Below are 17,441 nucleotides of genomic sequence, written 5' to 3'. Positions count from 1 at the left end.
GTTATGCTATCAAAGTTATCGTCCCTGGAATTTCAGTCCTTACCACTTTGAAGTCCAACTCTGTTACATCTTTTATTCCGGCTCTCAGGAAATCCACCCATTCCTTGTCACCTAGCGAGTTCTCCTGGGTGCCAATCACATAGATATCATGGGGTATACTGGCTGTTGTTTCATCTCTTGTACGTCCAAGGCCCTTTGACATTAGCCAAGAAGCAATGCTTTTTGGAGGATTAGCAGCACCTGTTAAGTATTTCAAACGATCTTCCATTAATGTCTTGGTCATTTGATTTTTCAGATTAATTTTCCACACTCAAGTGATATTTTTAAAAGGATGGAGATAATTGAAGAGGGCTTTTGCAATTGGTGACAAAAATTCTGACTTACCATCTCAGTTCAAGTTCTGCATGAAAAAGGCAGAAATTGGGCTAAGATGGTATATCAAAGTTTTTTTTTGTCGCCAACTGCAAAACTCCTCTTCAATTTTCTCCATCCTTTTAAAAATATCACTTGAGTGCAATTTTCCATTCTCACTGATAGCGTTGACCTGAAACCTACCCAAATTTGTAGCTAAATCTAAGTTGCACAAATGCTGACATTTGAGTTCCAGTAGCATGTCGCCCTGATGTTGAGAATGGTAAAACGTCTTAACCGTTTATAGGTGACTCAAACCAGTATCAGAAAATTGTTGCAGTATTGTTGGACTTGCCTAGTTGAGTCAGCTCCAACAACATTCAAGAAACTTGACATCACTGAGGACAAAGCAGCATACTTGATTGGCATCTTATCCAAAAGCACCAATGCTCAGTAGAAATGGTGTGTACCCTTCTACTAAATGCATTGCAGAAACTTACCATGGCATTTTAGACGGCACCTTGTAAATCCATGATTACTGCCGACTAAAAGGACAAGGACAGTAGGTACATGGAAACGTCACCACCTGAATGTTCTCCTCCAAATCAGTCACCATCTTGACTTAGAAATATATCACTGTGCCTTCATTGTCTCTGAACTTGCTCCCTAACAGCATTGTACGTACATCTACACCAAATGGATTATAGCAATGCCGCATCACATGAATGAATATAAATAAAAGGTTTCTCATTTTTTTAAAAAAGTATTATGCCTATGGATTTATTAAAGTATTTTCTATTTCTAAAAGAAACAAACTTGCTGCCTGATTAGATCCTGCTCCCTCCAATACACCCTTGCAATCTCACTAATGTCACACCCATGCAAAACAAACTTATTTTCTTTAAAGTAACATGGAGAATTGACAATCTGTATTGTGACAAGATGGAGTGAAGAGGATCAAGTGGTCTCTCTCATTGTCTGGGGACAAAAATGAAATTTCACAAGGATGGAAATAGCTGGCTTTTTTGGACAAGAGGTGAACAATGTAAATGACTACTTTGGAACACAGCTTTGAGAACACATTAAAATGTAACAGATTTTCCCTACAGATTTAACAGCTTATATTGTCAATGCCCAAAGAAACTAATGCATAATAATCACATAGACTTGATGACAGCAGAACAAAAATAGCCAGTTACTGGGTGAGGCTAAAGCATTCTCTCGCAAGAAAATGCAAAGACTGAGAATCAAACCCCACTGTGTGCCAGCGTTAATGTTGCCAAGGAACCATTCATGTGGACAGTAGGAGAATTGATAGCACAGCCCTTGACAGAAGCCAGCTTGTGATAAGAAATATTAATGAACACATATCTTGACAAGCAATTTCACAAGTATCTTCTCAGTCAGATAAAGCAATCACAGAAGCAAGAGTTTCCACATACCTAAGGAAGAGCCCTGCATAGTGTCTGTGAAAAGATAGAGTAGTGGGCCAGCCTTTTACATAAGGCTTGTAGAATGAAGCCTGATCTTCACTACAGAGAACTCAGCAATTACTTTGAATAGAAGAGAAATGTGCTGTTGCAAGAAGTGTGCTACCAGGAACTTCCAACCTGTATTTTCTTCAGTGATCCAAAAATCAGGCATGCAATACTTTCAACTTCTATTTTGTAAGACAAGAGCCATAGCGACTTTATGAACTTTATAAAAACCTACTTCTTTCACAATCATCTTTTCTTGTATGCATGACTCTTATGAATGTAAGAGTGGATGCTGTTGCAAAAGCATTCCACATGATGAAAAATATACACTTACTGTTTCTTTTGTTAAACTTATGAGTAAATTGGTCTTGTGCATGCATTTTAGGAACACAGCGTTCAAGAGGTGAAAAGACTTCTTTCTTTCTGTGGTTAGTATAGAAGTAGAAAATAAACAGAAAACCATCCTGTTGTCTCTACACTGTTCATAATACTGGCAAGGAGTATTCGCCTTCATGTGGAAGCAGCTTGCACATAGATTAGACTGGCCTAGGAACCGATCCAGGAACGCCATCCCTAGGAATGCATGCAGCCCATTGCACATACAGCATAATTCTCTGGTACAGTGTTTTTTCTAGGTGTACAATCCTTCAATAACTTACCCATGTTCCAGGTTCCAATAAAGATGGATATCATGTCTGGTTCATCCTGCTGAGAGTGTATGTTCTTCATAAGCTGAAGGAGCTGACAGAAAGCTTCACGCTTCTGCAGGGTAAAGATTCAGGACTGTCACTATTAGAATGATAAAAACTTTCGTATAATCCACAAGAGCAGCAAAAACGATGACCACCTTTATGAAATGCACAAGTCAGCTTCATACACACCGGAGAAAATAATAATGGCCACAACATATCAAGAACATAGGAACTGGACTAAGTTATTCAGCTCATTCAGCCTGCTCCACCGTGATATGATCATGTCTAATCAAACACTTCAATGCCATTTTGCCACCTTATCCCAATAACCCTTTATGCCATTGGTAATCAGAAATCTATCAATCTCTACTTCAGCATACTCAAAGATTGGATTTCCACAGACTAAACACCAAAATTCAGAACTCTGACTAAAATAAAATGGCTTCATCTTGGACCTAAGTATTATCCCCCATAGTTTTAATTTCTGACTCATGGTTTTTGATTTTCAAACCAGGGGAAACATCTTACCTGTATGTCCCCTGCCTGTTCTTCTAAGAATTTTGCAGGTTTCAATGAGATCTCTTCTCAATCTTAAAAACTCTTAAGAATACAGGGCCAGTTTACCTAATTTCTCCTCCACACCCTCCATCCTGGGAACAATCAAAGTCATAAAGTTGCACAGCACGGAAATGGACGCATCGGACCAACTCATTCATGCCAACCAGATATCCTAAATTAATCTGGTTCCATTTGCCAGCATTTGGCTCATATTGCTCCAAACCCTTCCTATTCATGTACCCATCCAGATGACTTTTAATTGCTGTAATTATACCAACCTCCACCACTTCCTCAGGCAGCTCATTCCACATACGCACCACCCTCTGTGTGAAAAAGTTGCCCTTTAGGCCCTTTAGGTCTCTTTCCCCTCTCACTCTAAACCTATACTATCTAGTTTAGGAGAACCCAACCCAGAGAAAAAACCTTGTGTATTTACCTTATCTGTGCCCCTCATGATTTTACAAACCTCTTTAAGGGCATCCCTCAGCCTCCAACTCTCCAGGGAAAACAGCCCTCGCCTATTCAACCTCTCCCTATCCCTCAAGTCCTCCAACCCTGGCAACATTCTTGTCAGTCTTTCCTGAACCTTTTCAAGTTTCACAACATCTTTCTATAGCAGGGGATTCAGTGCAGCAGTCCAAAAGTGGTCTAACTAATGTCCTGTACAGCTGAAACATGACCTCCCAACTCCTATACTCAATGCACTGACCAATATAGGCAAATGTACCAAACACCTTCTTCACTGCCCTATCTTCCTGTGCCTCCACCTTCAACGAACTTTGAACCTGCACCTCACGGTCTCTTTGTTCAGCAACAATTCCAAGGGCCCTACCATTGAGTGTCTAATTCCTGCCCTGATTTGCCTTACCAAATGCAATACTTCACATTTATCTAAGTTAAACTTCCTCTGTCATTACATTCCATCTGTGAAAATATGCTTCTGAGGTACGGAGACCAAAAGTGTACACAACATTCCAAGTGTAGTCCTCACCTATTTTACATGCCCTCCCTCACTGAAGTTACACCTGTCAGGGGCAAGTGGAATGCAGCTCTTCAACATGTTTTACAATTGATGGTATTCCCATAAACTGTCCCCTTGACCCTTTGGTTGCAGGAAGTCCTGAGAGGCTTCACAAAGCTTGGCAATGTGCTGCTCTGTATCCTGTGGATAGTACAGGCTACAACTACACCATAGTAAATATAGACATTTATTGGTTGCTGGTGAAAATTGGTTATGGAAAATGCTGCAATTATCATTCCACAACTTTTAAGATTGATTTGAATGCCATTGTAAATTAACAATATGAGCAAAAGTTGCCTGAAATGGAAAGAAGTCTCCAACTATTTAGCAATGATTTCTTCTATTTGATAATGAATTTTTAAAATATTCTAGATTAGATTAGATTACATTAAAGTGTGGAAACAGGCCCTTTCGCCCAACAAGTCCACACCGACTTGCCGAAGCGCAACCCACCCATACCCCTACATTTACCCCTTATCTAACACTACGGGCAATTTAGCATGGCCAATTCACCTAACCTGCACATCTTTGGACTGTGGGAGGAAACCGGAGCACCCGGAGGAAACCCACGCAGGCACGGGGAGAACGTGCAAACTCCACACAGTCAGTCGCCTGAGGGACTTCTATTTATGCAAGTAACCAGAAAAAAAACCTTATGTTTCTACAGAGCTTTTCACAGGCACCAGATGTCTCAAAATACACTACAGTTAATAACGGATTTTTGATTTGCAATCGCTATTATAATTTAGGAAACACAACAGCTGATATGCACACAGAAAATTCCCAGAAACTGTAATATGATCTGTTTTGGTGATGTTGATTGAGATTTACATATCAATTGGGGGAATCTTCTGCATAAATGAACAGAAATTGCTTGAGAAACTCACAAGTCTAGCAGCATCTGTGGAGAGAAAGTAGAGTCAATGTTTCAGGTCCAGTGATCCTTCTTCAGAACTCTGAATCTGAAATGTTGCCTCTGCTTTCTCTCCAGAATGCTGCCATACCTTCTGCGTTTCACTAGCAATATCTGCTTTTGCTTCAGATTTCCAGCGTCCAAAATGTTTTGTTTTTTGTTCAGTTCTTCTGCATAACTGTGTTGTCAAATCTCTTACATGCACCCTAGCAGGCAAGTGGATCCTGATTTTAACATTTCTCTGAAAGATTACACCTCTGACAGGGCAGCATTCCTTGGGTACATGAGCACTTATGTGTTATGATGTAAAGACTAGAGTGCAAGCAACTGAGCCCCTATTCAACACAAGTAGGTTATGCTCATAACTTACCCGTGCGTTTTCAAAAATGAAATCCCTCTGCTGATTTTTCTGATTTTCTTTGTCAGTCACAATCTGTAGTGTGTTTGGTGTGCTCTGATATTTAACCAATTGCAAAACTGTAAAGCAAAGAGATTTAAGGGGAAAGTCAATGCTCTATATTTATCAGCAGTTTGCAGACCAGCCTTAGAAAGGAAATCTAAAGGTGTTTCATATCTCCAGCCTAGAACATAAATCTCTGACAGGAGATCTTATAGAGGTATATAGTATTAGATCATTACAGGTATAGAGGAACCTAACACAAAATATTAAAATAAATTCTGAGAGTAAAACAAGAATTTATGGTTTCAAGTTGATATCAAGAAATTCTGCTTTCACATAGAGAGATTAATGTGTGAAACAGATGTCTAGGTAAACTGAAACAAAATTTGTAAAAAAATGATATGACTCAACATAGAGCTATCAGAATGAATAGGTTAAGAACGGATAAACATAACTTCTTTCTGCGGGATTAGGCAGTTTACAACCATCTGTGCTCAATATTGAGTTTAACACTTGCAAATTGTGAACCCATTCCTTCCCTTCCTTTTTGCTTTACTTGTTATATTCTCTGTCACCTTTGGTCTCCTCCCCCCACCCCAGTGGGACTGTCTGTTCTTTCCAATCTGGCAGGTGGACACACCATAGTTCTGCCTTTCTCACATTCAGATCACTTTTTGAACTATCAACATCCTTTCTACCCCCCCAGCACTCCAATCCCCTCTGTCCCAGTATTGCATAAATACCGCCCTGTCAACATTCACTTCAGCTCCGATGAAAAGTGATCTAGACTTGAAACATTTGCTTGCTCTGATTCCATGGATGCTGTCTGACTTGCTGTGATTTCCAGCACTTTTTGCTTTCAGTTCAGATTCCAGCTTATGTAGTAATTTGCTCCTAACTTAAAACCTTGATGCTTTGAATTTTCCCTTAAATATTTTCAATATGATAAAAATGCTAAATAAGAAGTGCATAGACTGCAGCCACCAATGAAGACTGAGCAGAAGACTTGATCCTGGGATACTCCAGTTCTGAGGAAGGATCACTCGACCTGAAACGTTAACTCTGATTACTCTCCACAGATGCTGCACAATATCTGAGCCTTTCCAGTGATTTGTGTGTTTGTTGTTGAGGATCGATACTGGGCTTGACTAATAACCGATTCTCCTTACTCTTATCATTTGAAATAGATTCCTCAGGTGATCCGGCGGCTTTCTTTGAGATTTGAAGTTTTCCCCCATCCACATCAACACTCAATGTATATTTCTGAGTCTTTCCAAGCTTTACCTAAAATGTAAGAAGAAACAGATAGTGTTAGCTGAGCAAGATAATTTCACATGACCATTAAGATCCTTCTTTGTCTCATTTGCTGAGTTTGTGACAAAAATTGCATTGCTCATGTCGTCCTGTGAAGGATTGGATTTGATTGATGCATTATGATGAATTAGTTGATCTCAGCCAGAATTAGTAACAGAAGTTTAGGCAGCATGAAAATCAGTTGGGGCTCCCACTTCTGCTCAGCATCCAGTGACCTCTGCTTTGAGCATGATGTGAAGGGAGATTCAGGATAATGGTCAACAGAAATGTTTATACAGGCTGATGGTGTACACATCCTGAACTCACAAAAGAAAAAAACAATCAGTTGTGCACAGACCAAGGGCTTGTGAAGTTTTAACTCTGCCACAGTTTTGTACCTTTTAGGGTAAGGGAGTTCAATAGGGTAAATGATCATCCTCCACATAAAAAGAGACTTTGAAATGTCCACAGCATAATAGTGCATGTGCTCATTATGCCATGGTCTACTTATGATTGAATGAGTTCAAGATTGTAGCCATGTTACATTGAAGACATGTTGAAAGGTTTCTGTAACTCTTCCCATGGACAAACACCATAGCAAAGAATTGGAGTAAAATTTTGATAATTTGGAGTAATAGACTGGAGTAAAATCAGGGACTGTGAGATGTAACCTGTCTGTCCTATCCTCAAACAGCAGAGACACTGAATAGCATTGGGAGAAGCATAGAGACAAGCAGGCAATATGTTACAAACTGCTTTTACATTAAGAGATTTTCTTCTAAACAACCTTGCTTCACACCTGATCCAAGCTTGATGTAATAACAGGAGATAAATACTCCATTCCTCATAGCTTCAATTTCTTCCATGATAAAAACTTATGCATTAGAACTTGCATTTGCTTAAAAAAAAGGAAAGCTTTTTCTCTTTTACCTCGAAGCTCTGGATTGGGATGGGTTTGGATGCATTCCTGCCATTGTTTTCAGGAGATGTTAAGTGAACAGGTAATTCCACCCTGTTTGTGATCATCATATGCTGCAACCCCTTCAACACCTGTCATCAAACAAAAGTACAGTGAGTGAAGCCCATCTGAACTTTGTTTCGAGAATACAAATAGATCATCTGTATCTTTTCATATTTTGGCAATGATGCATAAGCAGCGACAGTTTGCTGGTATTGTTAAAGAGCGAAAGAATATGGGAAGGACATTCTAAAGGTTCCAGGTTAACTGAACTTGGTGGACAGTGCAAGGAATGAATGCTAACAGAATAACACTTCAGAAATCAATCAATGACCTCACCCAGTTCCAAAATAACCCTTGGTTCCTCAATGTTCATTTTTGACATTCCCCATCAGTGACAGGATACAATGTCCATTGGTCAGAGAACTGTGCTAGCAACCTACAGGTTGCAAGCTTAAATTCTGCCCAGGAAGGCAATGTGAAGGCTGTGAAACATGCCTGTATGTTGGACAGACCTTCTGACTCACAAATGTCCTTGTACAAGGGAACCTTCCTGCCCCATCCAGTCCAACCTACATGTGATACGAGAGAGTTTTCATCAGGAACATTTTCCTTATAAACTTCATCAACTGCAATGTATCCAAAATGTAGCTATTTATATCTTGTCCTACAGTGGTGCAAGAATTTATCCAGCAAAGCAAGTTAAACCTCTGCCAGCTGCCTGTGGGTCCCCCAGTCACATGATAAATGTTTCTTTGGTTTATCTTTGGTTTTCCTGTTACCCCACCCAAGTATCTGCAAGAAGTTGAGAAGTGCCAGCTTCGCCATGCCATCAGAAGCCATGGAAGGTAAAGGGCTCATTATACTTTTACACTGATGATTGCAATAGGGTGGGTGGGTAAACAGCCATGTCATAGTGACATGAGATCACTTGGAACTGGTGCCCATGTTTGTAGGGTCCCAGCAGGATTCCCTCCCTTCCCATGCTGGAAGGATGAGAGGAGATTCAACTGAGGTAAAAAAGATGCTAAGGAGGATTGACGTTGATACTATGGTCAAGAAAGCACAACAATATAGCTACTTTCTCAGGAGGCTAAGGAAATTTGGCATGTGCACAAAGACTATGATCAATTTGTATAGATGCACAATAGAAAGTATCCTATCTGGATGCATCATGGCTTGGTCTGGCAACTGCTTTGTCCAGAACCATAAGAAATTACAGAGAGTTGAGAAAACAGTCCAGTACATCACACAAGCCAACCTTCTATCCACTGACTCCATCTATACTTCTCACTGCTTCAAGAACTCTGCCAATATAATAAAAGGCCCATCCCACCCTGGTTATTATCCCTTCAAACCTCTTCCCTCAGGTGGAAGACACAAAAACTTAAACACACACAGATTCAAGAACAGTTTCTTCCCCACTGTTAATAGACTCCTGAATGGACCTTTCAAATTTTAAATTTAATGTTGATCTCTCTCCTTGATCACTTTCTCTGCAGCCATAACATTGTATTCTTTGCTCTGTTCTATTTCCCGAATGCACTTTGCATGGCACAATCTGCAGGTACTGCACACAAAACAAAATTTTTCACTGTACCTCGGTACATGTGACAATAACAAATCAAATCAAGGTAGCTATAGAAAGGATAGTTCCCTTTGTTGGTCAAATTAGAATGCTGGAACAAGAGATCATGTTTCAAACTGAGACAAGGAGGAATCTCATGTCTCAAATCTGTGGAATTTAAGTCAAAAATCTGTTTGATTCTTAAAGCAGCACCATCTTCATGACATAACATCATGGAAAATCACTTCCTTTCCAACTTGCTTACAAAACTATAGTGAGATACAATATATATCAAAATAAGTTATTGACTACCTAACTGGGATATAAACTGATAACTATATTTTCTGGTTCTTTTCATTTCCCAAATATGAAGAATGATTTCTTAAACCATTTCCTACATTGATAGAGATCCTTTAAAGAAGTTGCCATTTTGAAGAAAATCTACAATGTCGCACTGCAATACAACTGCTTCTTAATATCGCATTGTTGTGGCCTGTCCAAATGAGACAGCACATTGGTATCAACATTGCTGATTCTGTCTTGCTCTGCCACTATGACCTCTATTTTCATAATCGACAACCCTACATCTAATTCTGAGATCCTGATCTCAGTCCACTACCTCATATGCATCCCTTCCTCCTTTTGCCCTATCACAGAAAATGGAAGCAGGAGTAAGCCATTGGCCTTTTGAGCCTGCTTCTATTGGAGATTCATGCATCAATGGCAGTCATACCTTCAACCAGGTAAATCATATTCTTCATCTGGAATTCCTCGTCTAAGCCATTCCACCCCCCAAACTCCACCCCTTTCTCCTTACAAATTCACACTTTTTCCTGAGTGTTTGGTCACACATCTTAAGCTCACTTTATTTTAGCCAATGTTCCTCACACCTTTCTGAAGAATTTTTATATCCTGATCCTCCATTAAAGACATTATGTAAATACAAGATGTTGCTCAAATGTGAGCAGAAATAGGAATCAGACTGTGTGCACTCAAGCTCATTTCTTACTTCATACAGCCTGAAGAGAGAAGAACCTTTCATTTGACTGGATATAAAAGATGAAAGTTTAATATACTAGCCCATGAAACAATTCACCAGCCCCAATACAGTCTCAAATCGGATATAGAAACTGTACCCTTTCTTCCATGTTCGGCAGCAAATTGCCCAGATTTTTAATTTTACTGATGAGGATTTCCAGCTCATTAGAACCACTTGGACTGAGAGGCTCCTGTGAAAATTAAAACATGAGTTATTAAACATTGGACATAAAAAAACTTTGGCTTCCAAGTTTTTTCTTCTAATTTAATCATAATAGGGCATGATCATGTCATGGACAACAACCCAGAAGTAAACATTGACAAATTGATGTGGAACCTCAATTCATTCTAACAAACCAATATCCTTCACATTAAAGGAAGAAAGTACTATAAGAACATAAGTAGACCCTTGAATCTTTTCCACCATTCAATTTGAATATGGTTCTTTATGCATCTGAACTCCAAGAATCCTTTAAACCTCTCCTCCTAAATCTGTCAATCCGAGTCTTTATGATTTTCATAAGATGAATGGCCTCAGATTTTACCAGACTTGACTCCAATTTTCTGCTCCAACTGATCTGCCAGTTCTGACTAAATTGCGTTCTTCACGCCCATATTATGTGCATGGCTCCAAACTCAGACACTCTTCTTGAAGAGTTATCACTAGCAGAAGTGCCTTTGAAGGACTGAGTCATCGAGGGTGACAGCGTGGAAACAGGCCCTTTGGCCAATTTGTCCATGTCACCCAGTTTTCACAACTAATCTAGTCCCATTTGCTTGTGTTTGGTCCATATCCCTCCATACCTATCCCATCCATGTATCTAGTCAAATATGTCTTATATGACAAAAATGTACTCGACTCCACCACCACCAGCAGCCCATTCCAGACACTCACCACTCTCTGTATGAAAACATTGCCTCTCTGGACCCTTTTTTTTATCTCTCCCCTCTCATCTTAAATCTATGCCCTCTGGCTTTAGACTGGGAATTAATAGTAATAACATAAATTACCAACATCCTGAGAACAGGTACAAAATAAAGCTTAATATAAGAGAAATATTAGAAGAAGTGGGGTCTGCGCTGAAACATTAACTCTATTTTTCCCTGAATAGATACTGCCCTGGCCTGTATAGCATAGCTAGCATCTACAGTAGTTTGCTTTCCAATTTCGCAACTATTCTCAAAATTAGCAACTAAAAATATTGATTTAAAATATTTATACATCCAAATTGTTTTGGCATCTTGTCTTTTTTAAACGTATTTAAATTTGGATTGCTAATAAGAGCAGGAAAATTGGATTTGTGAAGACTCATGGTACACAGATTTTGTGTTAACTGTTGTTATTCATTCAGTGACCTTGACATTGCCACAGTCAATAAAGCCATAGCAGTAACCCCTGCACTTCTATCATAAACCTTGATGTTATCAGGATCCTGCAGACTTGTTCAGAACGTGGTTGGAAATTGGATGGAAATATCTTACATATTAATCTGAATATTTCAACATTTGATGATGGAGCCTATGCACAAGCATGCACTTCATGTACAAAGAAATCCAGCACTAACTTTTGATCATTGAATGCAAGTGTTTCACAGACAGCTCCAGTGTCTATTATCTCAACTAGACAAATGCAAGAAATGTAATGGAGACAACACTTCCGAAGATCAGGACTGATGCTCCTATGCCACTGGAGTAGCTTCACTGGAGGAGAGGAAATTTCACTTATATGACAATTGCACAGCTTTTCCAGTTACGAAGTGGGACAGTTAATGTCAGCCCCACTTTCTCATCATGTTGCATCAATTTTCCTCAGGGTCAACTCAAGGTGCATGTCTCAATGAAATGATAACCAATCCTCTCTCTGCAATCAATCCACTTTCTTTCCAAAGATTCTAGGTTGTCTATTGGTACTCACATGGAACTATGCTGCACGCGAAAGGCAGAGTATCCTGGACAGTGCAGAAGTGTCACAGGCAAACAATGTACATGTGACTGGTGGTGGGGGGGTAGAGGTGTGGTGGACAGAAAAATCTGTCAGCACCCCGCTCTCAGCCCCAGAATTTAAAGAGTAGAAACCCAATGAAAGTGAGAAGTTGTAGGAATCTGCAACATATCGGATGGTTTCAACATCCTTTCTTGACAGCGTACAAAATGAAAAATTATATTTAGAACTGAACTTCAGGTCATTGTTTTTGAGTGCCATTCATACCTTACCTCTTTTTTGGCTGTGTTGGAATGGGTATTCCCACTAAACACTTGCACTATTGCCTCAAGGTTGCTGGACACCAGGTCTATCTCCCTGGTGAGAGAAACTGACAGTGAGTTGAAACAGATAGAGGAACAAAATCATAATTAGTCCATTCTAAAAGGTTCATCCTGAATTTGAGTCTCTGAAGCATTTAACAATTGGGGATGCCTTCAAAGTTCCCCTAAAGTGATCAACATTAATATCAAATCATGGGATTCCCTGTCCTGAAGCTGGGTAAAATGGAGATATTTCATCTGGAAAGCACCAAATCTGTCAAGAGACCTTGTTGGAAAGCAACACGAGCAAAGTCAAAGGTTGGAGGGAGTGCAGAAACCCTCCAAACAACCTATCCAGCCAATCTATCCAGCACCTACCTTGTCTGTGGTAGAGTCTTCAGGTCGGGCATTGGACTTATCAGCTATCTCAGAATCAATTGAACCATAGTGGAAGCAAGTTATCTTCAATATCAAATGAGCCAATGCCTTTTTAAATTGTTTTTTAATTAATTTCTTTATGTTTGTTTTATTCAGTCATTCATTCACAGGATGAGAGTGTCACTGGATATTCCAGCATTTATTGCCCGTCCTTAATGATCCAGAGGGCTGTCAACCACATTGCTTGATTCTGGGCTAACACGTCGGTAGCTTCCTTCTCTAAAGGGCATGAGTGAACCAGATGGGACTTTTCTAACAATCGTCAATGGATTCATGGTCATTATAAGATTCTTAATTCAATATTTTGTTTTTAGTATTGAATTCAGATTCCGCCATCTGCCGTGGCGTGATTTGAACCCAGGTCCCCAGAGCATTACCTGGGTCTCTGGATTAACAGTCCAGTGATAATACTACAAGGCCATCACCTCCCTGTTTAGTAAGGGGATCAAGGATTATGGGGAGAAGGCAGGCAAGTGGGATGGAGAAACATATCAATCATGATCAAATGGTGAAGCAGACTCAATTGGCCCAATTCTGCTCTTATATCTTATGGTCTTATGAGCTTAATTGGAACGTAAATATCTGATAAGACAATGTTGTGGTTTCAGCAATCATCATGTCTCTCTGACAAATTTGAAAGTCGTACGTAATAACTCTGACTAAAAGGACATGCTGGAAAAGATGGTCCAGGATATTCCAAGATGGGCCAAGGGTGGCACGGTTGCTCAGTGGTTAGCACTGCTGCCTCACAGCACCAGGGTCCCATGTTCGATTCCAACCTCGGGTGATTGTCTGTGTGGAGTTTGCACATTCCCCCCGTGTCTGTGTGAGTTTCCTTCGGGTGCTCTGGTTTCCTCCCCCAGTCCAAGTGGGAGGGTCTGTGTGGACTTGTTGGGCTGAAGGGCCTGTTTCCACATTGTAGGTAATCTAATCTAAGCCAAAGATGTGCAGGTCAGGTGAATTGGGCATGCTAAATTGCCCACAGTGTTAGGTGCATCAGTCAGAGGGAAATGGATCTGGGTGGGTTATTCTTCGGAGGGTCAGTGTGGACTTGTTGGGCAGAAGGGCCTGTTTCCACACTGTAAGGAATCTAATTGTGCTAGACTAGAGAATGCTGCAGTACAGAGGACAAGTTACAAAACCTTAGCATAGCGATACAGCAAATTCTTAAGAAATCAAATTCCTTTAATGCAAGTGGGAAAAGGTGTATAAAGGTAGGGAAGTTTTGTAACAACTGCATAGAGCAAGACTGAAAACCAGTTTGGAGAACTGCTTATGGTTTTGGTTTGCTTATTTCAATGGGAATATACTTGCATCAGATGCAGTTCAGAGAATGATTGTTAGGATTAAGGTGTTCTTGTTTGAAGGAAAATGAGCAGATTCACCCTATACTCATTGTAGTTTAGAAGAATTAGAAGTGATCTTAATGAAACATATAAGACCCTGTGGGGTGCCTGGCAAGGCTGATAATGAGGGGAGTTTTCATCTAATGAGGTAAATTAGATTTAGGGGATTAAGTTTCAAAATAAGGAGTCTCCTATCTAAGACAGACAGTAGAAGGAATAGTCTCTGTTTATTTTTAATTTTTGAACTTTTTACAACAAGCTTCTGGGCAAACTTTGTCAATTTGTTCCATTTCCCAACAGGTGACCCAAAGTTATATTCCCGAGTGAGGGAGGGTTTTAGGGGCTCCACGCAGGACAGGATTCACTAACCCAGGAATGGAGGCTAGGTCAGTGAATATATTCAAAGTCGAAGGAGTCAGAATTTTGCTTTGGATGGGAGTCAAAAGTAATGAGTGCGTTAACAGGAAAATGGTGTGAAGGTCACAATCAGATGAAACTCTGATCTTTGCAAGACAGAGCAGGATCGATGGGTCAAAAGGTCAACTCCTGCTGCTATTTCTGAAATTCTTATGCTCTTGTGCAGATCAAGAGTCAGTCTGTTGAATGTATTGATCTTGATAATAAACAGTAGGAATCAATAGTCCATGACGGTCTTTTTTTTGTGCTATAATGACACCCTGATTCTGATTATAGCAGTCTAAAAGGAAACAGAAGACTGGCTGTTAGCTCACGCAGAGAATCGTTGTTGGAGCATAATGTTGTTATATGTCAAAATCATTAGTGTATCTTTTTTATTTTTTAGGCACTGATGAACTATCTACGCATTGCCAGAATTTTCTATATTTATTTTAGCGTAAAGAATTGCTGTTGTGGGTTCGAAAAAGTCAAAACTATTTTTCCCTCTTTTGGTTACAGTAAGAAACTGGAGTTTCTCTCTGCTGCTGGGTTACCTGTCAGACAAGTCATTTTTTCTGAATTTGCCTTTTTGCCAAGGTGTCTATTTATGGGATATTAGAACTGTTAATTAGTAATAGTTACTTTATCTATTATTCTGGCAAGTTTTCCAATAGTGTTAAGTTATTCTAAGTTCTTCTTTCTTGTGATTTATTTTAACTATAATTTAGATTTAGATTTAGATTTAGATTACTTACAGTGTGGAAACAGGCCCTTCAGCCCAACAAGTCCACACCGCCCCGCCAAAGCGTAACCCACCCATACCCCTACCCCTACATCTACATCTACCCCTTACCTAACACTAGGGGCAATTTAGCATGGCCAATTCACCTGACCTGCACATTTTTGGACTGTGGGAGGAAACCGGAGGAAACCCACACAGACACGGGGAGAACGTGCAAACTCACACAGTCAGTCGCCTGAGGCGGGAATTGAACCCGGGTCTCTGGCGCTGTGAGGCAGCAGTGCTAACCACTGTGCCACCGTGCCGCCCACATGTTTAAATGTATTGTATTTTGTTTCATGTACAGTAGTTTGACCAAGGGAATTACATCTAGAACACAATAAGTTAAATTTGCCTTTAAAATAAAAAAAAGTTTAGGGTCTAGGATACCTTCTTAAAATATTCTGAGTACTCCTCTGATGCATAGCACTACTCCAATAATATAAAAGGATGCGAGTGCCTAGGCAGGGTCCTGAAACTTACCTGTCCAGGTCTTTGCATAACCTCATAATGGCCTTGTTGAGATGTACCAGTGCTATGTTCCCTGCACCAATAGCATCAAGGTCTTTATGAAGACTCATCTTCAAGTAGTCACTCAGCAAAGCAGCATACTCACTGCAGTAAATAAGGCAATTGTATTACTGCACAAAATACATTCACATACCCTCAAAAGCTTAGACTACTTATTAAGTATTTTCAACATTGTCACATTCCAAAGATCGTTAGTTATTCAATCAGTTACAGTCAGTAAATGTTCGGATGTAATCTCGTCCAAAAGCTGCTCAGTGTGAATCAATTCAAGATACCTGACAGTATAAGTGCATCAGTATAAAAATTCATTTTAATTTACTGAGTTTTGTTTTGATTGACATTGTGAAATGGGTAATGTGCCCTTACATTTCAGAAAGATCAAAGCCCTTGATTCCTTTACAGACCAAGTACTCTTCTTCCTTGCTGTTAGTTTGAACGTTATTCTTACCACATGCTCCAGCTGAGTCAGACTAGTAAAGATCAAGGGTTTGGTGCTGGAAAAACACAACTGGTCAAGCAGCATCTGAGGAGTAGGAGAATCAACATTTCGGGTACAAGCCCTTCCTGATGAAGGGCTTATGCCCAAAATGTCGATTCTCCTGCTCCTCGGATGCTGCCTGACCTGATGTGCTTTTCCAGCAACACACTCTCGACTCTGATCTCCAGCATCTGCAGTCCTCACTTTCTCCTAATAAAAAACAAATAGATCCTGCTAAACCAAGGTTTGAGTTTCAAACATTGCATTTTATTTATCACCAAGGTCCCTTTGTTCCAATTCAGTCAGTGTCCAGCTCTTTGGGGCATATCCTTTTTTAAAAAAAAACAACCTGTTCAGACATATTAGTAAACATCTCTGGTACTGGTAGGAATTGAGCTTCTGGATCAAAGATAGGGGCACTACCATTGCACCATTAATGACCTTCAATTTTCTCAGGGCAGTCTCCTTGGCCTGACTATCTTCAGTTGCTTCATCAATGAACTCCACTAAAAGGTCAGAAGTGGTAATGAATGCACAATTTTCAGCTCTATTTGTGTGTCCTCAGATACCTAAACAACTCAAGCACATTTCACAAAATTACACAATTCTCATAGTGCAGAAGGAAACCCATCATATCTGTACTGACTCTTCAAATGAACATCTCATTAACTGCCATTCTCCTGCTTTTTCCTGTAACCCTGAATATCTTCCTTCCCAAATAAAATGAAGAACTGCAGATGCTGGAGATCTGAAACAAAAATAAAAAATTGCTGGCGAAACTCAGCTGGTCTGGCAGCACCTGTGGGAGCAAAGCAGAGTTAACTTTTCTAGTCCGGTGATTCTTCATCAGAACAGATTCCTTCCTAAATAATTGTCTGAATGCCCCTGTGAAAGCATCAACTTACTGCCTTCACCACACTACATGGCAAACCATTCCAGACCCTAACAAACTATTCTG

The 17,441-nt window shown here is 40.0% G+C and overlaps 1 protein-coding gene across 3 annotated transcripts in view; it reads right to left on the bottom strand.

Moving 5' to 3' along the window:
- LOC140496025 (phosphatidylinositol 3,4,5-trisphosphate 5-phosphatase 2A-like) overlaps window positions 1–17,441 on the bottom strand; it is a 190,842-nt gene that overhangs the window by 42,420 nt on the left and 130,981 nt on the right. For all 3 annotated transcript variants that reach the window (XM_072595470.1, XM_072595471.1, XM_072595472.1), the window contains 8 exons: window positions 15,958–16,089; window positions 12,484–12,568; window positions 10,368–10,460; window positions 7,637–7,756; window positions 6,583–6,697; window positions 5,384–5,490; window positions 2,489–2,591; window positions 44–240 (listed from right to left, as the gene is read on the bottom strand). In XM_072595470.1, the coding sequence (XP_072451571.1) occupies window positions 44–240; window positions 2,489–2,591; window positions 5,384–5,490; window positions 6,583–6,697; window positions 7,637–7,756; window positions 10,368–10,460; window positions 12,484–12,568; window positions 15,958–16,089 (952 nt within the window). The remainder of the gene's footprint in view (window positions 1–43; window positions 241–2,488; window positions 2,592–5,383; window positions 5,491–6,582; window positions 6,698–7,636; window positions 7,757–10,367; window positions 10,461–12,483; window positions 12,569–15,957; window positions 16,090–17,441) is intronic.

Source organism: Chiloscyllium punctatum, chromosome 25 (assembly GCF_047496795.1).
Source record: "Chiloscyllium punctatum isolate Juve2018m chromosome 25, sChiPun1.3, whole genome shotgun sequence".
Taxonomy (NCBI): domain Eukaryota; kingdom Metazoa; phylum Chordata; class Chondrichthyes; order Orectolobiformes; family Hemiscylliidae; genus Chiloscyllium; species Chiloscyllium punctatum.
The sequence above is the reverse complement of the archived record's forward strand: the minus strand, read 5'-3'. Positions and strand labels throughout refer to the sequence as shown.